Source organism: Exophiala aquamarina (genome assembly GCF_000709125.1).
Source record: "Exophiala aquamarina CBS 119918 chromosome Unknown aczIA-supercont1.4, whole genome shotgun sequence".
NCBI lineage: Eukaryota > Fungi > Ascomycota > Eurotiomycetes > Chaetothyriales > Herpotrichiellaceae > Exophiala > Exophiala aquamarina.
The window spans coordinates 2,167,939-2,193,529 of record NW_013550584.1 but is presented as its reverse complement, the minus strand read 5'-3'; the positions used below and the strand labels follow the sequence as shown (position 1 = coordinate 2,193,529).

At 51.5% G+C, this 25,591-nt stretch overlaps 8 protein-coding genes across 8 annotated transcripts; 4 read left to right on the top strand and 4 right to left on the bottom strand.

Annotated features, from left to right (window-relative positions):
• Positions 1-576: 576 nt before the first annotated feature.
• On the top strand, positions 577-3,452 carry A1O9_05889 (uncharacterized protein; the record flags this gene model as incomplete). Its single annotated transcript, XM_013405102.1, has 4 exons — positions 577-738; positions 798-851; positions 901-2,956; positions 3,001-3,452. 4 exons carry the CDS (start codon positions 577-579, stop codon positions 3,450-3,452), a joined length of 2,724 nt encoding a protein of 907 aa, XP_013260556.1.
• Positions 3,453-7,553: 4,101 nt separating this feature from the next.
• On the top strand, positions 7,554-8,816 carry A1O9_05887 (uncharacterized protein; the record flags this gene model as incomplete). Its single annotated transcript, XM_013405101.1, has 3 exons — positions 7,554-7,925; positions 7,980-8,564; positions 8,616-8,816. 3 exons carry the CDS (start codon positions 7,554-7,556, stop codon positions 8,814-8,816), a joined length of 1,158 nt encoding a protein of 385 aa, XP_013260555.1.
• Positions 8,817-9,151: 335 nt separating this feature from the next.
• On the bottom strand, positions 9,152-11,047 carry A1O9_05886 (uncharacterized protein; the record flags this gene model as incomplete). Its single annotated transcript, XM_013405100.1, has 2 exons — positions 9,152-10,067; positions 10,122-11,047. 2 exons carry the CDS (start codon positions 11,045-11,047, stop codon positions 9,152-9,154), a joined length of 1,842 nt encoding a protein of 613 aa, XP_013260554.1.
• Positions 11,048-12,604: 1,557 nt separating this feature from the next.
• A1O9_05885 (uncharacterized protein) lies at positions 12,605-14,545 on the top strand (the record flags this gene model as incomplete). The annotated part of the gene is made up of 1 exon (XM_013405099.1): positions 12,605-14,545. One exon carries the CDS (start codon positions 12,605-12,607, stop codon positions 14,543-14,545), a length of 1,941 nt encoding a protein of 646 aa, XP_013260553.1.
• Positions 14,546-14,636: 91 nt separating this feature from the next.
• On the bottom strand, positions 14,637-15,404 carry A1O9_05884 (transcriptional regulator; the record flags this gene model as incomplete). The annotated part of the gene is made up of 1 exon (XM_013405098.1): positions 14,637-15,404. One exon carries the CDS (start codon positions 15,402-15,404, stop codon positions 14,637-14,639), a length of 768 nt encoding a protein of 255 aa, XP_013260552.1.
• Positions 15,405-16,152: 748 nt separating this feature from the next.
• A1O9_05883 (uncharacterized protein) lies at positions 16,153-16,695 on the top strand (the record flags this gene model as incomplete). Its single annotated transcript, XM_013405097.1, has 1 exon — positions 16,153-16,695. The coding sequence occupies one exon, from the start codon at positions 16,153-16,155 to the stop codon at positions 16,693-16,695; it is 543 nt and encodes a 180-aa protein (XP_013260551.1).
• A 230-nt stretch (positions 16,696-16,925) lies between these two features.
• Positions 16,926-18,307, bottom strand: A1O9_05882 (uncharacterized protein; the record flags this gene model as incomplete). Its single annotated transcript, XM_013405096.1, has 7 exons — positions 16,926-17,182; positions 17,240-17,303; positions 17,361-17,658; positions 17,721-17,869; positions 17,932-18,033; positions 18,089-18,195; positions 18,259-18,307. Coding segments are annotated over 7 exons (1,026 nt in total), but the record flags the coding sequence as incomplete, so codon positions are not given.
• A 3,908-nt stretch (positions 18,308-22,215) lies between these two features.
• A1O9_05881 (uncharacterized protein) lies at positions 22,216-23,865 on the bottom strand (the record flags this gene model as incomplete). The annotated part of the gene is made up of 1 exon (XM_013405095.1): positions 22,216-23,865. The coding sequence occupies one exon, from the start codon at positions 23,863-23,865 to the stop codon at positions 22,216-22,218; it is 1,650 nt and encodes a 549-aa protein (XP_013260549.1).
• Between the last annotated feature and the right edge of the window lie 1,726 nt (positions 23,866-25,591).

The window sequence follows — 25,591 nt, the reverse complement described above, 5'->3', positions numbered from 1 at the left end:
CCTTCGGCTCTGTATTCGCCAAGTGTTAGGGGAAGAACGGGGGTGCACGGCAGGATCCTCAGTGGCCAAACATCTGTGGCGCAGCTGCTAGCGATGACGCGCTTAAAGACTTGCTCCACGCCGAGGGCCAAAATTAACCAGGGAACGTGACGTGGGCGGCCTCGCGGCACTGGTGAGGATGTTGGTGACAGTGCCGCTGATGCTGATGTGGTTGTGGTTGTGGATGCTGGATGCTGGTTGCTGGCCATGCTGATCATTATCGAAAGAGAAAAGTGGCGGGTGGCATCCAAGTTACAGGTCGCAGTCTAGGATTTCGTCGCAGCAATGCAAATCAGGTCAATTACCCTGCTCGACCTTACATAGTTAGCAGGCCTGATTCTCAATCTCATCCTCGTTCTCATTGTCTCTGTTTTACAAGTTTCCTACTGCGATTGCACTACACCTCCCTCCCGAGTTTTGTTCTTCTCATTCAACGCTCTTCCTTCGAGCTTACTCTCCAAGGTGTAGCCTGAATTCGTATCACCTTCCTGCGTCTATCAATCCCCTCCTCTCGCCTCGCTGCAGGTGACCACAACCATGGCTGCAGTAGGCGAACCTGCCTCTACCATCGATGGCCCGGGTGGTCTAGGTGGCCCTAGAGAGAACGACCTCCCTCCGGTACCTCCAGCCGCTGGTCAAAACGGCGGCGACCTTGACGCTGCACACAAACAGAGCATTCGACAAGTTCTTTCCTCCGAGGTAAGCAGAGCCACTCAAGCTGCGCTCTTTCACCGGTGACTGACTAACCATTGACGCAGATCGGAATAACCACCCTGCTCAACCGCCTGAAACAAAGCATAAGTTCTACAAGAGTACGGTGATCAGCCTGCTCGAGATCATGTCGCGACTGACCAGGTGTAGGATTTCGCTGCTTTTCTCAAAGAACGAGCCATCCTCGAAGAGAAGCACGCCAATGGTCTGAAGCGCCTGGCTCAGAATTCACACAATTCGATAACGAGGCCTGAGAGTCGACAGGGGTCATTCGCACAAGGCTATCAAGAGATTGCGAGGTCACATGAAAGGGTTGCGGATCACGGCCTTACCTTCTCAACCACTCTCTATTCAATGACAGATGAACTACACGAGCTGGCCACTAGCTCAGAGAAGGGTCGGAAGCATTGGAAACAAACGGGGTTGAATGCTGAGAAGCGCGTGCAGGATGCTCAATTCGCCATGGAAAAGGCCAAGGCCAAGTACAACTCGCTGGCAGAACAATATGATAGAGTAAGGACTGGTGAGCGAGCTGGTGGAAAATTTGGCCTGAAGAAGTCCGCTGCTCAGGAAGAGGAAAATCTGCACCGCAAACTGGAAGCTGCTGATGGCGATTATTCCTTCAAAGTCCAAGCCGCTCAAACGGCTCAACAAGAGCTGCTGACTACCTTGAGACCACAGGCCGTCAATGCTCTACAAGAGCTCATCTTTGAAATTGATGCTGGCCTTGGTGTCCATGTCCAGAAATTCGCTGCTCAAAGTGAAAAGCTTCTGCTGGGATATGGGCTCAGTATTACTCCAATGAAGGGGCCCAACCCATCAGGTGGTCCTCCAACCAAAAGTTTGCGAGAACTGGCCTCGAGCATCAATAACGACAGGGATTTCGCCGATTATATCTTGAGCGTTTCAAACAAGGCCTTACCAAGACCAAACGAGATCAAATATGAGCAGCACCCAACGTTGGGACCCAAACAACAGACCCAAAATCAGTATACGCAGAACTACGACGACGATTCTTATTACCCCACAGCTCATAATAGGCAAGTTTCCAGTGTGACATCGTATCAGGATTCCTCCTATGAAGATTCCGGCTACGGATATCCCGGGTCTGGTCCACAGTCACAGTATCAGCAAGGGAATCAGGGGTCACGATCTACTCAGCCACCCCAATCACAACAACCGCAACAGCGACAAGCTTCGGTGGACTATCCATCTGCGCCATCAACCGCACCAAGCCAGCCGGGTTCTGGAGCACCACCACCAACCGATGGGAGTACTTCTGATAGATTTGCTGGCCAGACCTCGGGTGTGATATCTTCTGTTGTCCCTGGCGGTGGTCCGACATCGATTCCCGGCCAAAATGATCAGACTGACCAGTCATCATATGGTTCTTCTCTTGGACAGGCCAATGCACCCACCGGTAGCGCGGGGCCGGCACCAGGTGCTGGAGCCAGACCTCCAGGTGCAATGCGACAGCCTAGCAGTGAATCACGACCCGGGGGTGCAGGACCAGCACCAGGCCCCGCTGGCAGAGGCACTGGACCACCTCCAGGATCACAGAATACAGGTGGTCCCGGTGCGGGACCTCGACCAACAGGGCCGCCACAAGGAGCTGGACGTGGTGCACCAGGGGCTGGAAGAGGGGCACCTCCAGGAGCCGGGAGAGGGACACCTTCGGGACCTGGAAGGGGAGCACCTCCTGGGGCCGGTAGAGGTGCATCAGGCGGGCCACTAGGAGCTGGAAGAGGAGCACCGCCAGGCGCGGGTCGGGGAGGTCCTGGATCTGGTCCTCCTTCTGGAGCAGGCGCTCGATCAGCGGGCGCTGAGACTTCGGGTGCTGGGAGGGGAGCTCCAACATCTAGACCATCACAAGGCCCATCACAGCCACCGCCTAATGGGGCACCACGCTCACAAGGCGGTCCCGGCCCAGGACCCCAAAATGTAGCTGCCAGACCACCCGGACCTGGTGCAGGTGGACCAGGCGCGGCGAGAGGATCATCCCCACCGAAAACTTCATTACCACCTCTGAAGCCTGTCTTTGGAGTGTCCCTGGATGATCTCTTTCAACGAGAAGGTTCGGCAGTCCCGACCATCGTCTATCAGTGTATACAAGCTGTTGATTTGTATGGACTTGACACTGAGGGTATATATCGAACATCGGGATCCGCACATCATATCATGGAACTCAGACAACAGTTTGATCATGGTAAGGCTGCAAATATGATTTTGGGTAAAGCTAACAAACGCCAGATTCTGCACTTGTCGATTTCCGCAATGCATCTACTTTTCATGACGACATCGCCTCGGTAACGACATTACTGAAACACTTCTTACGGGATTTGCCAGAGCCTTTACTGACCACCGAGTCATATCATGGATATGTCCAAGCCGCCAAGCTCGAAGACGAGATTGTACGACGAGATTCCATTCATGCGCTTGTAAATGCTTTACCAGACCCTAATTACGCCACTCTTCGGGTTCTCGCCCTTCATCTCCACCGTATTGCACAGCGCAGTGACAGGAATAAGATGACAATCAGTAACTTGGCCATCGTCTTTGCACCAACATTGATGGGCCAACAAGGAACCACTAATGGCCAATCAAATGGAATGACGGCAGATATTGCGGATGCTGGATGGCAGGCAAAGGTGGTGGAAACAATATTGACTAATACTCTCCAGATTTTTGATGATGACGAATGATGCCTTGATATTTCGGGATGAAGGAGTTACTTACTACTGGACGTACTAGCTTTTGTACTCACTAGCTAGATGAATCTATTTGATGAGTTCAGGTTGCAGGCCTCCGAGGCTGATACCTACCTAGCGTGGTGTTCATATTATATTCGAAACCGTCGCAATTTAGTTCACCTGCCCCTGACAGTTGCAATAGGTGTTTATCCGCCTTGTTTACTCCTTTGCCGTCTTCCATGCTGAAAATCTGAGACGTATGAAAGCTTCCTTCTACGAGCTAAAGTCGACCTATAAGAGTAGAGGTTAGAAATCACGAACAAGCAACTAAGTAAGATAAATAACACGCTCGGACTAGTATACTTAAGAGGTAGGTAGCCAGCATCCTAGCCACTAGAGACGGATTGAAAATGTACTTAGATTTACTCTCTTGTTCATTCTCTCTCCCCTTTTGTTGACTGAAAAAAAATATCTTGGTATTTATAGATGTATGAGATTCTTTCTAAATACCCGTATAAACTCGGCTCGGTATCCATCTCGCCCTCTCACCTCCAAGAGCATAGGAGGCCAAAAATATGTTGTACAATATATGCACTCCGCGTGGGACTCGAACCCACAACTATGGAAATTGTTAATTTTTTTTTCCTGGTGGCAGCGGCGTTGTTGGAGGATTCTTACCCTCCAGATTAGAAGTCTGGCGCGCTACCATTGCGCCAGCGGAGCTGGAAGATCCCTAAGGGTCGTACCAGGCCTGGCGAGGAAATTTTCGAGTATTTTCTGCTGGTCAAGCTTATATCCAGTGACAATGTGTCACGTGCCTTTAGGGTACTATACCGCAAAGGGTAAGCCGGTGGACGAATCCGCTAGAAGCCATGACCACTGGGAGCTTGAGATATCTTTTCCACCGAGACAATAACGTTCTGGCATATGCTCGGCGACTAAATGTGAATGCTGTCTCCCTCGAGGAGTCGTTACCAAAACGAGGTTCACCATGTAGTACCTCCCCAGTGCCTGCGAACCAGGGTCTTCCAGATTTCACCACCCTATTTATCGCCGCCTTCCTAGCATCCAGCAGGTTCCCCATCAGAGTCCCAAATGTCACTATGAACTCTCGCTCTCCCTCCCTCGTTCAATACCACTTGGCCAGCCTTTCAATAACCCCAGCACGCCGTGGACACGATCTGAGTCCTCGAAATTATCCCAGCCATTCTGGTTCTCAAATATTATTTTTGCCTGCCTCTGTTCCTGCACCGTGACTCTCACCGCGTTGGCTCGCATCTCGGTGAAGCTGATGTATGGCCTGGGTGCGGTCAACAGCGTGACCTTGGCGATACTGATTGTGTTGAACTCGGGTCGACCACGGTATTGGCCTTGGAGGTCCAGGGCGAATGGAAGGTCGGGCACCTCGTCGTTGAGGTGACCACGCTAGCTCGCCAGGCGTTCCAATCGATTCCAAGGTCTCCAATCCTCCATCTACTTGGAGCACTCTTCCTCTGACCAGACCTCTGGGACGCAGGACTGTTCTGGAATCATCGCCACGGCGGACGATGACTCTTGGGCACCCTACCTGCTCAAGGTCGTAGAGGTGTGTGGTAGAAGCACATGAACCCGCCACGGGCCAGCGATGAGCAGTCTTGACCATGAGTCGGGAAGACTCTACACAGCCCAATCCATTTTCACAGCAAGCTTCAGTCAGCTCCAGCGCCACTCATTGACAGGCGTACACTCTGTGGCGGCTAGGGGGCGCTTCCACCCAACTGTCCATCAAGACCACGGAACCAGGAGGCTTGTGTCTGCCATCAGCTTCTCCTTGGTCCCGGTGCCGATTGCAATCTGTCTCTGGATGAAGAGCTTATGGTTAGGAAGAGGATTCTGGGTGTGGAGGCTGGATGTAGGATCACTCTACAATGCTTCAAGGCAAGTGATGTTCTTCTTGAGGACTTGTGATCAGGGCGTCCACTTGACTTCTTTTACTCGTTCTTTCAGAACTTGTGGTTAGGAGCGGCGGCCCCCCAGGCCCTTGCGTTCCGCGGCGAAACTTCCTGCTGTCTCACCACACCTGCTGTACGCCGTGAGAGCCCTGAAGGGGTGAGGTCTCTTCGGCAGTCCAACCCTAAATGTCTGATGATTAAACACAACACCTCTGTCCATGGCTTACTCTCGGCGCGATTGCTCAGCCAGACCTCATTCCATCGTCATGGTTTCCATTCGGTTGCGCGACCCACCCTCACTTGACGTCCCTCGATGTTTTGCTAGTTGTAGAGGTTCCTGACCTTTATGGCTTTACGAATATACGGGAGTGTGTCGCATCCTCCGCTGAGCATAGCGACACATACAAAGTTTGATCGGCCCCATTTGAGACCGTCGACAGGAGATCTGCGTCTGACTCACCTCCCCTCCGGGAGCAGAGCTGTAGTCGAAGTTAGGCAGAATATCTGGCGTCATTTGTCATCGAAAGGTTTTCAGCATGCAAACCTTGTTCATCGTGGTCGTGGCGACCTAAAGTGTCACATTCAGTCCTTCACCGCTTTGGGACCTTTGCTTTACTATTTCAAAGGACAACAATAAAAAAATTACGGCTATACTGCTATCTCGTGACGATCTTTCTTTACAGTGGTTCCTGGAAACCGAGCGGGATTAAGTTCACCACCACTTCCCAGACGGATTTCTAGCTCGTCATACTGTCAGTGGCTGGATCAACAAGGACTTTGTGAGTTGCATCGTCGAGATCATGAATTCCTGGGCCCCCGCATCACCTGACAGCACAACGACCAATCCGGTTCACCAAGGCAGTTATCAGGGAGGAAGCTGAAGGTATTTCAGAGGTGTTATCCACCCACCTAAGCAAGGGGCGGCCCCGAGCTCTCGACACAAGAAACCCGACCAGGTTGCCGCGGTGGCGCACCTGAGCCCGCAAATGCGTCAGGCGTTTCAGGGAGAGGCCTTACACTACATATACAGTGAGCTTTTCCTTGATATAATCACAGTCTCATTCAAAGAACATCTTTCCGTCGGTGGAACACCTGCGGCCATTTCATTGATTACAATTTATACCAATCTTGAATGATTCAGTCCTTTTAATTTTGTGGGTCGAGTGTTCCACACTTTGCGTTGTATGTTGATCACCTGTTTGACCATATCCAACTTCAACTCCATTGAAATCTGACAAGCCTCAATATCCTATTCTTTTTGGACCTCTGAAATGCTCGCCCTTACAAGTATACAAGGCGAGGTCATTATCCTATCTGAGCAAAGACAAAAGATTGGCAACGTTCAAATCTCCAGGGACAAAGCCTCACCAGGTGTTTCATGATCTAAATGACAGGGCTCTTGAGAGAGCGTACTAGACGGCTTAGACTGCAAGCCGATATATGTTCCGAGTATGAAACTGCCTACATGCGTGTTGGAATTTATCCAACATCAAGAACTATATGACGACAGAAGAAAACTTCAAGCAGGGATCTCTTTGAACACCTCCCCCATTCTGCATGATGCCTAGGGCGCGCTGGGTCGCCTCTAACAAGAGCCTTTTCGCTAGCATACAAGTAGGTCCCTGAGACCCATGTGACCTTGGAAACATTTGTTAAGAGTGAATATTCACTTCTCTAGCTCTCCAAGCTGTGGGTGTGGTCGCTTCATCCTCATTGGCATCGTGACAGCCTCCCAACCACGCAAAAGCCCTGCGGCGCCATGATGAAAGCAGGGTTTCGGCCTCATGACCATGGGCTATCACACTCACCGATAGCCGTCATACATGAAGGCGGAACGACCCTGAGATTGTGCGGATGACAAAAATGCACATTCTACAAATCTTCACACTTTTTAAGGGACAACTGCCTCTTCACCCAGCATACCAAATTTATCATGGCACGAGGTACCGGTTTCACAACTACTGTGACTGGCCTTCACGCACATGCTTTTGGAGTGACCGTCGACAACTACCTCTCAAACAACTGATTCTTATCCCAAGATATCTAAATATCGATCATATTCATCGTCAACTCTTCTGCACTCATCCTCAGCACTTTGCAGAAGCTTCCTCCAGAGCACACAACGGTCGTGGTTTTCTCTCCAGTGCTGCCAATCTTCCATTACTCTGCAACATCGATCACGATGCTGTTCGTACTCTTTGTCCTCACCCAGCTCCTCGCATTCGCGCACGCCGCCACTGCAAATGCGTGTGACTGGGTCGGCGCCACCCCTGTCCTCTATCATCAGTATGATGGCAAATCTTGCCCTCCACCACGCCATCTCCAGGAAAATAATGTTGATTGCGAATGGAGAGTCGTCCCTGACGACCATTACAGCTGCGACAGCTTCTGCCAGATGAGAACCAACTTCTTCTACACCATGGAGACCCCAATATTCAGCAATCCCTATTGTTACGGGCCTGTCATCTGTAGCGTTGGGGCCAACGACCACATTTTTTACAATGGGAAACTCCATCTCGGCGCCAGCGTTGAGTCTGGGACTCTGGATGATGGCGTAAGTAATCTGGCGTTCTTTCTTGGGACCATTGAAGCTGACGGTAACTTGCAGGTCTCTGGGGGATGGCTCGGCTTGCGCCAAGGCAATACTGTATCACAACCTCTCTTCGTGTCACTGGGACCGAACGAATGCGGCTATTTCGCCTTCCTCCCGATCGTTCGAGAAGTATGTGGAACCCGCACTTGGGGCAAGACACATAACCACTTCCGCCAGGACTGTGGAGATGAGTTTCACACCACGGCCAATGCGTGCAATTCAGAGATACTCGGTGCAAACACTGGTCGCAGTGCAAGTGCTTGGGGCAGCGGACAAGATCTCAAAGGCGACACAATTTTCGTCCGGACTGACTGCGCGAATCACGAACCTCTGCCCATGGACCAGCAGAATCCCGCGTATCGTCATCCTGGCGTCGCAATGCCTCATGACATCAGAGAAGCATACACTGCGTTCTGGAGTCAACAGAAACATGTGTCCTGTCTCGCAATCGATTCTGCAAAGACTAGCTGTGTGACGGGGAATAGCGCTCCTCGTGTTGCCGACTGCGTTGACGCCCTCCAGAACATGATGGGCAAGCCCGGAAATTCAATTACTTCTTCCAGCGCTGCAGACTTGGGCGAAGGCTATACGACTTTGAGTGTAAGTCGATCTTCCACTCATCGATGACAATCTACTAACCTATCGTTTTAGAAATCCGGTAGCTGTGCAGTCCGCTTGTACTATGACGACCAGTTCACTCGCTCATCGAATTGCAACATCAATAACATCGAGATAGCCGCCGCGGCGGCCAAAGTGTTGGATAAGTGCGCTGCGGGTGCTGGAGTGAGAGGCAAGCAACCCATCCGACCCGATGGAACTTGCGGTTGCCATGTGGTATTAGAGATGGGTTAGATTATTGGGCCTGCAGCTCTACTTCTGAACGACGGCGATAGACTGCTAGAGTTGCTCTCAGACCGAACGTTAACGCCTCATGGCCTCATCTATAATTTGGTCATGAATAATTGGATAATCCACCCCCATTATGGGGTGGGGGGTTGCACCCAATGTCAAACGAAGGCACACTAGAACGGGCAGGAGCAGCAACGCCACGAGCTCGGCTGAAATCCTTATTCGTGTCAATTTGAATTTGGTCCGCAGTGAAGGCATCGTGATAAAGTTTAGCATCGCCATCTAGTCCCTCTGTTGCTAAAAAGCTCTCGACTACCTCCCTTTTGAACTGATTCCATTCACGTTTGCTGGGCTCCCGCTAAGCGGTGGGCATATCTACACCGCACCGACCCACAAAGACATTTCTTGTCGAGCTGCTCCCAATACCGCGAAGAGTAGTCCACCGTGAGCTCTTTTCCGGCGGGGACACCTTTGGAGATTACGAGCATCCTCTCGACGCCAAGCCACGAGAAGGCCTGGAACTGACAGTTGGGCTCGCAGGAATGGTTGATGAACCTGGTGAAGTTCCCACACCGACCCTGCCAGATCTGATACGGGTCTCGATTCTTCACCTGGCTCTGCATGACGTCGGTGTTCGTGAGACCCTTTGTGATCAGTCCGAGGTATTCCGCGATTGCGACGCCTTTCGGGAAAGAATTGCATGCGATCACACCATTATTGCGTCCGTTTTCTGTCTGGAACACTTGGACGGGTGGATTCTTCTGGGCGTTGACCCCGAACACCTCTGCAAAGCATGCACATTCATTTTGGCCCGCCACCACCGACTGTCGCTGAGAACATAGTTGGCAAACGAAATCTGGACCTTCCTCCAGGCGGCGAGGATCTTGGTCTCCCCACACTTCCTCGTCGACCTTAGACTCGGTAATGTGCTGAAAGGAGAAGTTGGGGTCTGACCGACGATACGTGAATGCCAGCGGGAGCGGGTCTTTTCGCTTGCTGACAACCCAAGAATGAGGATGTCCTCGCCAATGCAGTTGAGCGGAATCGCCGACGAGGGGCAGCAATCGCCTCCAGTCAGGATGTAGAGTATCGGCAGCAACCTCAAACCTGGTCTTCAGGCCTCTCAGCTTCGCGAGGGCATCGGGATCGAGGCCCAGCCGATATTTACAGAATCGATATATTCCCGGACCTGCGAAGATGAGGGCACTCCAGCCCGCAGCATTCTTGATATCGCAATACCCTTTCCAGATCGCCCTGACAGTGTGGTAAGTACCCCTCATGGAGTGGGCCTGGAAGATCAAGACTCACATTCTATTTCTCAACTCCTTCTCTGACCAGTTGAATAGTTCGCAAGCCTTCGCTATTGTGGCCTTCTTCTGCTCCGATGGCGTGAGATCGAGTCTACTCTCTGCCAAGCTTGCCAGTTGCGCATCAAATGAATCAATCCAATGCGCCTGCATTATCACTTCAAGGGCTCTGCCAGTGCGAGCGCCTTCGGTGACATGTCGACAGGTTTGAGTGGCGACATCGAAATTTGTTGTATCTGGTGCTGTCTCTACGTTTCGCTTATCTGCTCGGTTGAGGGTCCGGAGCAGCTCAGGGAGCTTTTGGTCGAGGACTAGGCTGTTAGGATTGTGTAATTCCTTCCAAATACCTTCGATGAGCTTATCCACAGTTGACTGCTCCAGCTTCGGTCCAGATTCCAGACGGCGACGCTTCCGAAAATGATCATGACCCGTCTGCAGCTGTCGAGTTGTAGGCGGCGAGGGGGATCTCTCGAGGGCACCGCCAGAGGCGGTATTGATCCTTGGTATCGACAGCCCTCCAACTGTCTTTCGACGCCTTGTCGAGAGAGGTGCTTGAACACGGCCATCCTCCAGCGCCGGTATTTCCGCTGATCCGGTCTGGTCTACACCGTATCCACCTGGTTGCTGGGTTCTCTCGGGTTCCCTCGGGGTATGACTGTCGGAAGTCGTGGGAGAAGGTAATTGACATCTCTCCTGTCGGGCAGGAGATTGGTCCAGATGCTGGAGGGCATCTTGGAATGATCCGGGATCAATAGTGTCCAGAACAACACGATCTGGAAGGTCTCCTAGACATGGAAGCGGCGTCCCATGAATAACGGTAGCCTCGACCTTGATGCGAACGCCAGGAGAGGCATTCGAGGCCGTAATCAAATCGATGAGTTTATCAAGCTCCTTCGCAATGTGATTGTGTGTGTGGAATCGTTGCATCTTTGATCGCAGAGTTCATCTGGCCACCATGGCCAAGAGTTTAATTAGAATCTAGCTAAAGAAGAAAGAAAACAACTGAGCTCTATCATTAGAATCCATATGTTCAGGAACAGGTGGAAGGAGTGACGTTGAAACTATTGGAGGTGCCGCGGGCCAGTCTCTTGGAAATTGAGCACGTCAGTTACCAAGCGTTTATTGCTGATCTAGGCTATGTCGCAACCGTCTGGTTGGGAGGCCCCCACAAAGTGGCAAGTTTGTGCAAGTAACTTAACTGACTGAGTGACATCAAATCATGAGGGATGATACCCAAAGGGCGGGAAGAGCGGGAAGCCTCTAAGCATGGAAAAAGCATGGCATGGTCTGGCGGATTGGACAAGAGGGGCCGGTGGCGGCCAAGGCAAGCCTTCGTAGGCGCGGGTACGCAGCAACAACAAGTTGTAGTGAATGAACAACCATTCTGTCGACTTGTACAAATGCACAAAGCTATCCTAAGCAAATTATTTGGTGCTGTGCCATCGTTGGTCCGGTCCCTTGCCTTGAGGCATGCTGTGCAGAAGCAAGCGACACTTTCATGATCACAGTTAGTTTCGAATCCGAGCCATAGAAGAGAGCTACATTTCAAAAACACCTCTGGACTCTGTTCAGGTCGCCACCAGCGTCTGATTGTGCGACATCTAAACCCAGCTCAAGGTCTCAGCGTTGTCTTTACCACGGGAGATTCCAGCACCTGCTTGAGAGGATCAACAGACTCATGTATCATGCATGACAAGAGCACCTAAGGGACAGGGAGAGGACTCTTCTGTACGCGTAGCTTTAGGCACTATAGGCTTGGCGATCACGTGGGCCAAGGGTTGTACACTCCTTCCAAAGACTCCTCCTAGAACCCAATTGAAGGAAGTACTGAAGTATCTGACCCCAAGGGGGTGAGCGGCGAAGAAGAGCATTTCGGTAGATAATACTCGTCCAATGAATGCTTTCTCGCCCGTCGAAGCGACCGGTCAGCGAGCTACTCACACTCGGTAGTCCCGATCCCTCCGATGGTGGATCCTGTCCGAGTGGCGTCTTTTCTGCCCGGGCAGAACCAAACATGGATGGTCCTTGGCACCTTGGCATGCATTTCAACGACATCTGAGCGAGAGGACTTTGCTTCTCTGCTTAACTTTTGGGCCTGAGTGGAAATCCAACTGATGCCTCGTGCTACTGAAGGGTGTGAGTACTAACGGACACTGTGAAGCAGAATATCCCAATGAGTGAGAAATGTAATGAGTAAGTCGAAAACCTGGCGGCTGGCCATACCACGAATTTTCAGATACACGGCGAGATTGAGCCCGGCGGTGTGCCCGTGCGGCAAAACACCCCGCCCATGCACCCACTCCAGTGACGCCTTGCATGCCGTCATGCCGTCATAGTCAATTGGATGGGCAGGTATCATTAGCGTATCATATCTATATATTATGGGTAAGGATATCAGATGCCTTTGTCGGACTGCCTTGGTCGTCTCCCATTCTACTCTTGTTCCTCCTCTTCTTTACACAATCTTGGCGAGAGCCTGAAAGGATGAAGGCGCAAGGCCATACAGGTGCTGCCAGAGCCCCCCCTGACCCATATCACTGGCGAGATGACCAAGGATTCCTCAGTCGTGTGCTTTTGCCCTGCCGGGGGATGTACCATGATGTCAAACGGCGATTGCCTTACTACTGGAGTGATTTCAGAGACGGCTTCACCTATCGTGTATTTTCCGGCACTGTTCGAATTTACTTTGTCAACCTGCTCCCAGCCCTTGCATTCCAGTTGGACATGCAGTATAATACGGGAGGCTTTTTCGGGATCAACGAGGCACTGCTCTCTTCAGCTCTAGCCGCAATCGTTTTCAGCCTGCTCTCTTGCCAGCCATTGACGGTCGTTGGTGTTACTGGTCTTATTTCTCTGTTCAATTACACCATATACGATATTATTAAGATCTACGACGTCGACCTCTACCCGTGGTTTATGGTCTGGGTGGGCATATGGGCCGCTATTTTCCACTGGGCGACCGCCATCTTTAATCTTTGCGACTACATGCGGACCATCACAGATTTCTCTTCGCAGACATTTGGCTTCTACGTCGGTACGATCTATGTTATCAAAGGCTGTGAAGAACTTAGCATCGGCTTCCACGACGGTCAAATCAGCAATGGCTTCGCATCCGCCCTTGTCTCGATCCTCTACTTCCTGACCGTTTACTTACTGGAACAAGTGGGCCAGACCTCGTATACACGGACTTGGTTGCGTACATTATTGTCTGACTACGCCTATCCAATAGCAACCATCTGGTGGACAGGATTCACACATTTCCCAGGTAACCTGGCCTATGCCCGATTCGAATATCTCCCGACCAGTCGGGCATTCTTCCCGACGGTCGATCGACCTTGGGTGGTGGACTTTTGGTCGATTCCGACAAAATGGGTCTTCATTGCAATTCCCTTTGGATTCCTGATGACTCTTCTCTTCTACTACGACCACAACGTCTCGTCGCTCACGGCACAAGCCCGGCACTTTCCGCTCAAGAAGCCTGCCGGCTTCCATTGGGATTTCTTTATACTCGGCTGGACTTGCCTGGTGGGAGGGTTGTTGAACATACCACTTCCCAACGGTCTTGTTCCCCAGGCACCGGTGCACACTGACTCCGTCACGTACTACAAGGATGAATCAGTGCTCATCGAAACAAAAGACCCTGATGAGCCAAACATCGTACGAAAGATCACAGCGGCAGAAAGTGTTGCTGAGCAGCGCATTTCTCATTTCGTCATGGGTTTAGCCCTCGTCGCGACGATGACCGGCCCGCTATTGACGGTCATTTCTCTCATCCCTCGAGCCATTATCAGTGGCGTCTTCTTCACCGTCGGGATGGGCAGTATCTTGACCAACCCGATCCTGACGCACAAGATCGCATTTCTTCTTCGAGATCCGAGATTTCAACAGCCCTCCGAGCCCCTGAGCACTATCCCCCGGCGCCAGATATGGCATTATCTGTTCTGGCAATTCCTTGGATTTGCGTCGTCGATCGCCATCAGCCAGACCATCGCGGCCGTCGGCTTTCCAGTCTTGATCACGGCTTTGATCCCTCTTCGGTGGAAGTTACTTCCACGCTTGTTTACTCGTCGTGAATTAGAAGTTCTCGATTCCCTCACGGCGACCGGTGAGGTTGTGTTGGTGTCGTTGGGTGGGAAGCCAGAGATGCCCGAGGCCCGCCGAGACAGAAAAGCCACGGAGCACGGGCAAGATCCAGAAACTGGGCTTCAAGCCGGCGAAGCCGGAATGGTGAAAGATGAGGAGGCAGATCTGCGACAGCGAGAATGGAACAGGCGGATGAGCCAAGGGATTGGTGGTGACGGTGGTGGCATTACTAGACGAAGATCTAGCATAGGAAGCCGAGAATACTCAGCTCCCCCAAGGAAGCGTGAAGAATCGACGAAAGCGGATGCTGATGAAAGGGGAGAAGCCGACAAGCGGGATTGAGATGACAGGATGCTTCGCGGAGGGGGTCTTTCTGGTGGATGTTTCCAGGGGGCCCGTGAGTGTCACCCCTGGGCCCGCGTTTGCAGGCGTATCAGGCAGATAGCTTCAGATCCTTGAGCGCACCTCTTTCTTCAACTGTCCTTGCGACCTTGTAGCCGTCATCGGTGTTGAGTGCCTCGAATCCCTTAATGACTCCCTCCCTGTCAGCCTTGCCCAGCTCCTGGCTCATCTTGAACTTTCCTTCCAAGCGAGTAATCTCGATCTCAATGCCGATGATGTTCTTCCTCAACAGATCCACATAGGACTGGGGCGCGTCCGTCACAGCCCAGGCTTTCGGCCGGTCTCCCCCAACGTATCCCATCACATTGGTTTCCGCGTGATGCGAAAGATCGATAAGCTGCCGTTGCAGGAACTCACCCGTTTCCGGCGCCTTCGAGTCAAAGTAGACGGTGGCTTTGCCGTACGCCTGGACGGCAGAGTAGTTCCACGTAGGCACGACTTTGCCCGTGCTGGGCTTGGTCTCGGTGTAGAACTTGGGCGTCACGTAGTGGTGCACGGGGCCGTTGAATATGATCGAGACATCGTCTGTAAGTCGGCCGTTCGACGCAGAGTCGACCTGGGCGGCTTCCGTCAATGCCTTGGAATGAGGATTGGGTTTGGCCATGTGGCCGCGCAGAATTCCCAGTTCGGTTTCGCTGCTTTCGTCTTGGACGTCAAGCACCCACGGGACATGTGTGCACTGGATGGTGGGGAAGTTCGCAGACTGTATGGCGGTGATGATCATGCCGAAGGGGTTTTCCTGGATGAATCGCCGCAAGGACGGGATGTGATGCTCGGCGTGGGCGGCGCGAAGATACATGTTTGGGTGGTACTTGGTGTCAATCCGGTTACTGCAGTACCCTGAAGCCTACACGATAAACCTCAGCTTCGATGCAGTTGCTTGAGACACAGAACCGAACTGTCGGCAGGCAAGAGAGACATACATGGTCGAAGCCTATAAACCCCCCGTCCCACCACTGACGGACTTGACCGTCGTGGAGCCGAGCGCATCCTCTTCTTTGGGAGAATCGTGATGTCCGGCAAATAAGATCGGATGTTCAAGGGTGGACCCGAGAAACAGGCTCGCTATCAGCGGTCCAAGCTATCGATTGGCGAAGGATTGGAATGGTCCAAGATATGATTGGACCTTCAACATTTTCCACCCCCAGGTAAATCTCTGCTACACACTCGTCGGCCGTCGGGACGCCTTTCCCTGTGGAGGCTAACCGCCGGATCTTTTTGGCGTGTAATGAGGAAAGTCGAGACGTTAAAAGTACATGATCGAAAGGCGTAGGTTTCAGCTTTCTCGAAATTTCCACGTCCGAAACAGCCTCTCATCCAGGGGCTTTTATTCCTAGGGCTCCTCCTCCGGATCTCAGGGGAAGATTTGCGGTAAGTTGGCCAACGAGAAAGGGAAAAAAAAAGAGGTTCTCTGGGGACACCTATCATATCCACGGTACCTCACAACAGAGGAAAGGTGGTTCTTTTCCCTCGCTTATCTAGCCTGGGGCATTGTTCATACCACCAAGGCTGCTCTGTCAAGCACCTATCTGGCGAATTCCGGAACCATGTTGGACGGGAGTGCTCGACAGCACATTGGCATTCGCGATGCCGTCGGCGAAGATGTGGATTGCATCGCGAACCTCGGGGCCCACGTGTTCAGCACGACGTTCGGACACTCCGTCCCAGCTCATGAGCTCCAAGCATACCTGGACGAGTCCTACAGCGCAACGGCGATAAGGCAAGATGTTGGACATCCCAATAAGAACATGATCGTCGCCACCACTCCGGACAATGCGATTGTCGGGTTCGCTCTCCTCACTCGCGGGACGAGTGAGCCGTGCATCGACTATATTGACAATAAGGTGGAATTGCAGCGCATTTACGTGCATCTTGACCACCACGGACTTGGGATTGGGAAGGCCCTGGTAGGTAGGATTGAAGACATGGCTCGAGAACAAGGATTCAAGCATATATGGCTCGGGGTTTGGGAAGAAAACTTGAAAGCTCGACGGGTCTACGAGAAGTTGGGATATACTTTCGCTGGTGACCATGACTTCACTATTGGAGAGGTCGTGCAGACAGATCATATCATGATCAAACCGCTATAAACAATTCTCTGGAAGGGACTGCTGCTTGGGGCCGCGAAGGTCTCGACACCCAACTGAACCAAGCAGTGAGTCGCAGCGTGCCCGCATCGCCCGCTTTGACGACCCAATCGGAGAGCCATTGGTGCCAGAGAGGAATCGACCAGCATGGCTTCTCTTTGAAGCGTCTCCGGGCCCTCACGCTAGAGTGGCGGTCAGATGTTCACTGTTCAGAGTCTAATTCTCGCCCAACCTCACAGCTTAGCACCGCTGATGTCGCAAACGATGAAGTGCCGCTCGATGACGCCGCCCGCAATGAGACGATGGTTGACCGGGTCCACAGCGGCACCGGTGAGAACTGTGATGAGCGATCCATCATCCCAGTACAGAACTTCGGGCTTGTAGCCGTTCTTCTTGACGAGTCGTAGAACTGCGGCTTCTGCCTTGACTTCGCTGTTGAGGATATTGTCGCCCCCCAACCGCCCAGTGAGCTTCGCTATATCGGGGAAAACTAAACGTGACGATTGTCAGAATTCAGGATGAAATGACCTGGAGCACTACAACTCACCACAGACTGCGATATCCCCCGATCCAGGGATTTCAGAAAGATTGTCCGCCGCGGCTCCCAAACGCTATAGCACTACAAGTTAGCCACGGTTTCTCCAATAAGATGTTGGCACTCTGCTTACCACTTTCCTATTCACGGTCAGCTCCTTCGAGACAGGGTCAATGTCGTAGAACGTCGTCGTGGCTTCGATAATGTCGTTGACTGCCAACATCTTTCCGTCGTCGACGAGAAGAGCACCATTCGCAGACGGATGTGCGTGGGTGGGTGAGACGGTCTTGCAGTCCACTTCAGATCCGGATGCAGAACAGTAGACGATACTCGCACCCCATTTCCAAGGTCCGAACTTATCCTCGAACCTCCGCAGCCAGCCACCGAGGAAGCCGCCCCAGAAGTGGTGATCATTGGTGATGAAAAACGATCTGCGATCGCATTAGATTCTTCGTTTGCTGGATCAAAGGATAGGGGGCAACGGGGTCCTTACTCGAGGCTTGTTGCAGCCACCGCGTTGGGAGTCTTGATACTTGGATGTTTGAAAGTGCGGACAAATTCGAGGACGTCGGAGCCTATGGTGTGAGAGAAGAGGATGATCTCGCTCCCACTGCGGGGGTGGTTGACTGCAAACATGTAAATCTATTCGACGTTGTCAGCTGACGGTTGACTCATGCCAAGGGTACCGTTTGGATCTGATCTACCTTGGAGGTATCCTCCTTGGGGGCCAAGATGTCGATACCATGAAGAATCAGGTCGTGCGAAGGCTCGAGTCCTTCGATTTTGAGTGGAGTTGTGACGTTCGTCTGGTATCTGTTAGGAACAGGCGGCCCTTCCACGAAGATCTATGTAGATGCTTACCTTGATATCATACTTCAAAAAGTATTCCCTGTAGCTCTTCGCGCCGGTGTTGTCGTGGCGATTGAGGGGTGGGTAGAAGACACTCCTCGTCTCCGGGTAACCACATGCTGGTTCCTGAATGTCAATGGCGAAAAGACTCGAACTGGAGGCAAATGAGAATGGCTACGCACCAAGTAAGGCTGTTCCAGAAGGATGATGGATACGGACATCCTCACAAGCCTGGCCGACTGTTTGACGTTAGACGAGCCTGAACCATCCCCAGTCCAAGGTTCATGACGAGCATAAAGGGGCATGAGTACCTGGAAAGGTCCAGCATTTGTCATTGTTCAACGCGCCATGACCTATGTGGTCCACGCTGGGCTGGAAATCCGACACTCGATTACCGAAGCGGTTCAAGACCGGATTTGGATTGTTGTACAATTGAATGAAGCCCACCACCACGAGCGGGAAGAACCTGGCCCACGCACTAACCATGATGATTTCAGCTCGACACAGTCAAGCAAGGGCAGATTGAAACGCGAGGAGTGTAGAGGAATACAGAGTTTGTAGGGTCTAGGAAGTAATTGTCGTGGGATGGCCTCACTTCTTTCCCGCCCCCCTGGGACCTCGGTAGACATCCGTGTGTCCCCCGCACTCAGGAGTCAGGACCGCAAACCTTTGGCCTTGTATGGTGTATGGAGAATTTCAACCCCACAGCTCGGCCTTTGGTAGGGATGCCATCGTGGGGTTCGAAGATAGCCAGTGTGCTCATGAGGGCCCTCGCTGGTGAGCACACCCATGTCAGGCTCATCACGGATAATGAATGCTGACCGGAAACCCCTGTTGGAGTCTAAAAGCACTTCAACGTTGCCATGGAAAGCACAAACACACAAGCTCATGTGCCCTGTACCGATTGTAATTCCATAGATGGGTTCTCATAATGCCCCGGCGGAGGTGGGATGGAGAGGACCGTAGAAATGCTCTCCAAATTCTCCTATCTGAAGTTGTGTCCGCTCAGGAGTAGGCAGCGGTTCTGGGAGGTTCCATCAGACACTACGTCCACCAGCCCTCAACACCGGCTCGGTGCCTGTGCCCAGTATAATACTCAAGGTCGAAAAGCGTGGCCAACCCACGACCCCAGGAGACAAGGCTCATGGGAGGAAAGGAACTCTCTCCACTTTTTCCGCCTTCAGCCTCTGGATCGATGGCGCAGCGTCATGCAGTAGTGTTTCAGATGCTTGTGACACCGAGAAAGCAGCCGCAGCGACTTCAGAACTGAGATTGTTGCTGTGCTCTTTTCTCCTCCAAAATGGTGAAGAGTGCCGCGGCGTGCGCAGATGCGTGGACTGGAGATAGAGCAGCACGAGGGATACAAAACCGGCCAATACTGGCTTGGCGAGGATGAAGAACATTGCAAGAAGAGCGATGATGCCGTAGATCGCTTGAGTTTGGGTGACCTGGCGTGACCTGGGCTGTTCACCTGCTGTCGAACGGGGATGGATATGATGGTGGTAATGGTGGCCTTCTTGGTGGTGTAGCATCTTGAGTGTTCGTAGTGGTTGTCGCTTAACCCTTTCGCCCCGGAGGATAACAGAGACGCGTAGGTGCTCTGAACTATTGACAATATACCTGTTGGTATCGATGTCCTCACTTGAAAGTCGACAACGCTGCCATCAAAGCGGTAGTCATGACTGACCTGGAGACGGATCTTGCTGGCTATGCATGGATGATGAGACACTGACTAACCACCTCGATAGGGCATTTAGGTAGTGTTTGGAGGATTTGACTTCCGCTTATGCCTGGCGGTCTTGGAGGATACTGAGTACGTGAATAGAACACTCTATGCTCCGGATAACATTTATGACGGCTCTGGCTCCGCGAGTTTCGGGGGCACAAAGCCGGCCGCCTACATCAGGACTTGAGCGGAGTAGCTTCTTGCAAGGCGCTTCTGCTAATTAATGCTTTGACATCCCCGTTCTGTACTGGACGATATATGCGTAAGTCCCCGGGCCAGGAAATGACCCGGCCTAGTAATGACCCACGCGTCTCAACGCGACTTTTTCTACCACTCCATCTCTTCTACACTAAATTGCTCGTATAAACCACCTTTTTATATAGCTAAAATGGCATCAAATCACGAGGCTCGAATCCAACAAGCCATCCTAGACTATGAAACTCGACGGCATCCAACTATTCGCTCCGCTGCGGCAGCAAATGACGTTGACCGAAAGACCCTCGGCCGTCGACTACAAGGAGGCCTTTCACGAGCAATTGCTCATGAACCACAACAGCTATTAACCAACGAACAAGAGCAACTCCTTATACGATAGATACTCGACCTTAAGGGCCAAGGACACCCTCCCAGCTTTACTTAAATACGAGAACTCGTCGTCATCATACGAGGCGAGTCAATATCCACTATAAAGATTGGCCAAAAGTAGATATCACGATTTGTACAGCGTCATCCAGAGATTCATTTAAAGGTAGGTAAAAAGATCCATGGATTACGCCTATAGAGTACTACTCCTGAGTCCTTAACTCGCTAGTTTAAGCATTTTAAGGCTGTATAAGAGCGATATCAGGTTCCGTAGCACAATGTCTTTAATATGGACGAGACAGGCATCGCCCTAGGGTATCTGCGCCAATCAACGAGTGATTGGCAGGGCCGATACTACCCAGTCATATAAGGCAACACTAGAAAACCGTGAATGGATATTAATTATCGAGATAATATCCGTAACTAGCCGTCGACTTCAATACCTTATTATATTTAAAGGAAATACGCTTTAATCGACTTGGTTTACCGAACTAGACCTTCCTGACTACTTATATACGGTTTCACTAAATGGCTGGACCTTAAATGATATCGGATTAGCCTAGCTACGATAGATATTTATACCTCAAACAGCATCGAATGATTATCGACTCCTCCTAGTTAACGGTTATAAAAGTTATACTATATACGAGTTTATATAAGAATACTATATAAATCGAATTACCTTAGTCTATTTAATACCTCATTTAAGTTATATTCTACAGCCACTTAATCTTACCTACTTTTCACTCCTAAAATGCCGATATCGGGATGAAATCGCTAACCTAGCTAGGTACGACGACGCCTCGGCCGTAAAGAAGAGCAAGTTCCTTAAATTATACGAAAAAGCAAGTAATAAAGGTCTCTCAGCATTCCGTATTACTACTGGGTGGAATATAGCTAGTATTTATCCATGGAACCCTCGTAAAGTTGTACGATCTCATTAAGTCCTACAAGATAGTCAAACTAGTCAAATATTACCGGTAACGCCGCCATCACGCAGGCTAATTCAATATATATAAAGTACTATTTATACACCTCTAAATTAGCGTGGAATACGGTAGGAAACGCAGTCGATTTCACGGCGTAAGACCGTCTCTCGATTAGTCCGTTTATTGCTTAGTAAGACTGGCAAAGTTCTCGATCGATTACAGTAGGATATTACACTTAAATCACAATAGTTGACTATTCAGCGCAAGCAACTAGACGAACTTTACGCTACACGACGGCAGCGAGTAGCAATCGACTGTAATGAGGTCTTTGCGAGCATCGAGACGATAAGGCAGGCGAGGCAAGGTATGGAGGCCTTACAGGCGACGGCGAGGTCGACATCTCGCTTGCCTACAAGGAACACTACACAGGATGGACAGAGAAACAATCCACTCACTCCGTACATACATCAATTCAGTATTAATGACGTTGTAGAGTAGACAAAATACGATTATATTGACTGGTGGCAGAGTGCATTACGTGGGTCATTACTAGGCCGGGTCATTTCCTGGCCCGGGGACTTAGCGACTCCGCACAGGATGGATTAAGACGAAACCAGAAAGGCCAGGCCCACAAAGGCATATCTTAACATAATCTCATATATCATTTGATAATTCTAGCTGTAGTATTACTAGGTCTTTGGGAGCGATATCACGTACCGCCAGGCTTTCAGCGAAGCGGCTGGGCAAAATGGGTATCGATCTCTCAGAATGATGGTTCCAATTGAAAATCACGACGACTCAACCAAAACACCGTGACACCGATCGCTGAAATTGTTCATTATGCTCGTGCTCGTTGATGCAATGTACAGGCACGAGCCGACCTCCCCACGGTCTGTTCCAACCTATTTTTTGGGTGCAAAGCAAAACTCTTCTAATTTCTTCACCGCCTTCACACATCGATTCTCCACCTCCCTGTTCCACACATCGGCCACGCAAAGGCAGAACAGTAGGCTGATGGACCAACCAATGAGGACGGCGGTGATCCACGGTAAGTTTGCGGTTTCGATACCCTCGGTGCCCATCGCCCACCATACTCGGTGGGGAATCATATAGCCAAAAGCATGGAGGACAGGGCCATGGGTAAGGTACAGTCCGAAGCTGATTTTTCCAAGATACTGCGCAAAGTCGCTGTTGAGTATCCGACGCCAGATCGAGTTGTTGGGGTCGGAACGTGCCAGCAGCAGGATGAGGAGGGCGGTGCCAAAGTTGGGATAAAACTTGTCCTTTCGCTCCATCCATCCTGGAATGAACTTGTTCAGCGTCATATACCCTGGTGCGTAATCTCGCGCTCCATCAATCGGATAAGATAGCAGGTAAAATGCGACCAAGAAGCCGAACGCCCGAGATGCGGAATAGGCGGTCGAGTAGGTGAGGGGCACTGAGCGACGATAGCGGGACCAGGAGTTCGATGGTCTGGGCCCCTGTGTCGGCGAGCGCGGCGGAGAAGGCGGGAGTTTTTCCAGTGTCAAGGAGTTTTTCCTGTCTTCATCGCGCTCGGTCAACAGTAAATCAACTTGTGCCACAATTGCGCCGAGGATGTACACCCAAATTTGCCAACAGTTCCAAACGAAGTACACATATGTCATGGCAATCATCACAATCAACCGAACGGGTCTCCGACACAATGCGGTTGCAACAAGGATAGCATACAAGTGCAGAGATCCTTGCATTTCAGCCAGGATCGACCATAAATGCTGATCGTGCCACGGATAGACAGAACCATGCTCGAGAAACTTGGTCAAATCGAACATTTCATGGAGCCAGAAGCGAAATTGTTCATAGACGGTCGGAAGCATATGAGGTTTGGGTTCGTTCCAGACGCCGGGGAACAGTCTACCACGATCCAGCAACAAGGGCCGATTCGTTTCGTAGAAGCCGAAGTGGATGTACGTCGTTGTGATGAGTGTCACGATGAACACAGGAAGGTAAAGTCTAAATCCGCGGCGGAAGACCGCACCGGAGACGGTCTGAAGAACCTTGGCCTGAGAGGCCTGATCATGCTTGTCGATCAGCTGGAACAGTCTCAACGTGGTCAAGTAGCCCGCGATGCCGAAAAAGACGTGTGCGGTAAACCCAGAATAGAAATAGCGGATGATGGGTAGCTCTAGAATGTATCGGTGACCCGAATTGGTTCCCCAGGGAGCAAAGCCAAAGTCGCTGAAAGCGAAGGTGTAGTGAAAAGTGAAGACTTTGACGGACGTGATGCCACGCAGACCGTTCAGATAACTCGTTGGAAAGAACTTTGGTTTGGAGGCCGTGTCGTTCCAGATGTAGGTTCGTGCGATCTGGGGCACAAAACAGTATGCGAAACGTTTACCTAATCGATAGGCATGTACAGGCCGGACCAATGATGCGACCTTGGAGAGAATCATCCTCCGTCTCTCACGACGGAGGGATTCATCGCTGTAGTCACTCGTCGTTTCTACAAATATGTCCTTTTCCTCCGCGGTGATAAATGGCGTCTGGGATTCTTCGCGTTTCTCAACTGTCATGACGGAAATCTTGACAGTCTGATGGCCTGATCATAAGGCTCTGCATCCAGTTGCAAAGCCACGGCGTCTTCAGGCGAGCACGCGAGCGCAAAGGAAACGACGATGATTTAGAGTTCGCAGCAGAAAAAGCCAGAATAAGAAAAACGAGCGGCCGACTAGCGGTGCATAAGACAGAAAGTGAGTAGAGTGATTGACAGGGCCGACGCAGGGTGACCTTTTCAATGAGGGTTCAAGATCAGAAACGTGGGCTGTTCTCTAGAGGTAAAAGAGAGGACCTTGGAGGGTAGACATAGGAGTTCACATCGTTTCTTGGCTCAGGCCAGTCAGCAATAGTATGCCAACCCAGTGCGACCTGCTCGCCCCAAAGATCGCGGGTCGCGACTCGCGTGAGATGAGGCTCCTACCAGGGATGGGGACCATCTCCTGGGGAGTTTTCTGAGGGAAGACAACTCACAGTACTCCGTACCAGGATTGCCGAATAGGAGGGATACAGGCTTGGCTGAATGGTTGAGAAACTATGGAGCCAATCTTTAGGGGTCTTGGTCGTGCTCCTTCACACTCCACCTTGGTGGCAGTCTCCCTGCATTAGCGTTGATTTAGAGCCTTATTGCCTTGGTGTTCAAGCCCTTCTTAGAGCACTTGAGGCTCCCTGGCATTGGCTTTTCGCCAATCTCTTAAGCGAAGCTGAGCGCCCCAGAGCTTTGAAGGAGCACTTTCGCGTTAATGCCAATCCTGCTGGCAGAAAAGTTCTTCCGATCGAGAAGGTGGTCCCAGACGCCGTTGTCGGAAGGATTTAGGGCTGGCCTAGACATGTTCGTAGTTCGTCTACTCTGTCTCATGATTTCAAACCGAATGTGAAGAGCTCTCTCTGCTCAATAGTCCAAGAAGTTTTATGTTGGTCTGAAATTGCCTGGGAAGGCCCGAGAACCTAACGCTGGCTAACGCTGTTTTGAGGCAGTAATCTAGGACAGGCAGGCTTCAACGCAGACTCTGGTGCCGGCAGGACGGAGGACGCAGTATTGGTGGGTGGCCCCCTACAGCCGAGTCTTGGCACGTGGCTTTCAGAGTTCCGCTATATCCGGAGTGGCTCCTCGGCCAGGATGGAAAGGAGACGCTGTTGCGGAATTGGCTATTATTGCTTGGGTATCCGTACGCCCAGTCGACTTTCCATGAAAATGATGCTTCGGGCTGCAGCAGCCTCAGTCGTGTCAGATTTGCCCGCCAGCCCCCAAATTCAATGACTAGGGGCTTTGTGTCTGCCGTATCTTTGGTTGGAAGCCCGGCGTGTGCAAACACCAAGCCGACAGCCTGGGCCGTACCGTAACACCTCCGACAGAATGACACGATAATCCCAGGGCCCGACCGAAGGTTTCGGAGCAACGCAGAAGGGCATCAGCAGTGGCACACACTAGTACACCACTGCTGGATGCCAAGCACTCCAATGGCAGCAATGATTGATCCATCTTCCTCGGTTCCTGTGCCTTATTTGAGTTGGGATATGAGGGAGGGCAAATACGACATTGCTTCTTCCTTCGCTGCGCCGCGTGCAGCACGGAGTGCCTTGTATGGAATTCTGCATCACTCCCTCGAATGAAAACAAGAACTCTAGTACCTACCTACACAGGTAGCTCACTAGTACGTAAAGCGCAAATCCTGTCGGCCAGCTCAATCACGGACCACCTCGTCCATGGCCCATCAGATGGCCGGGAGGTCTTAGCGCCCCCCT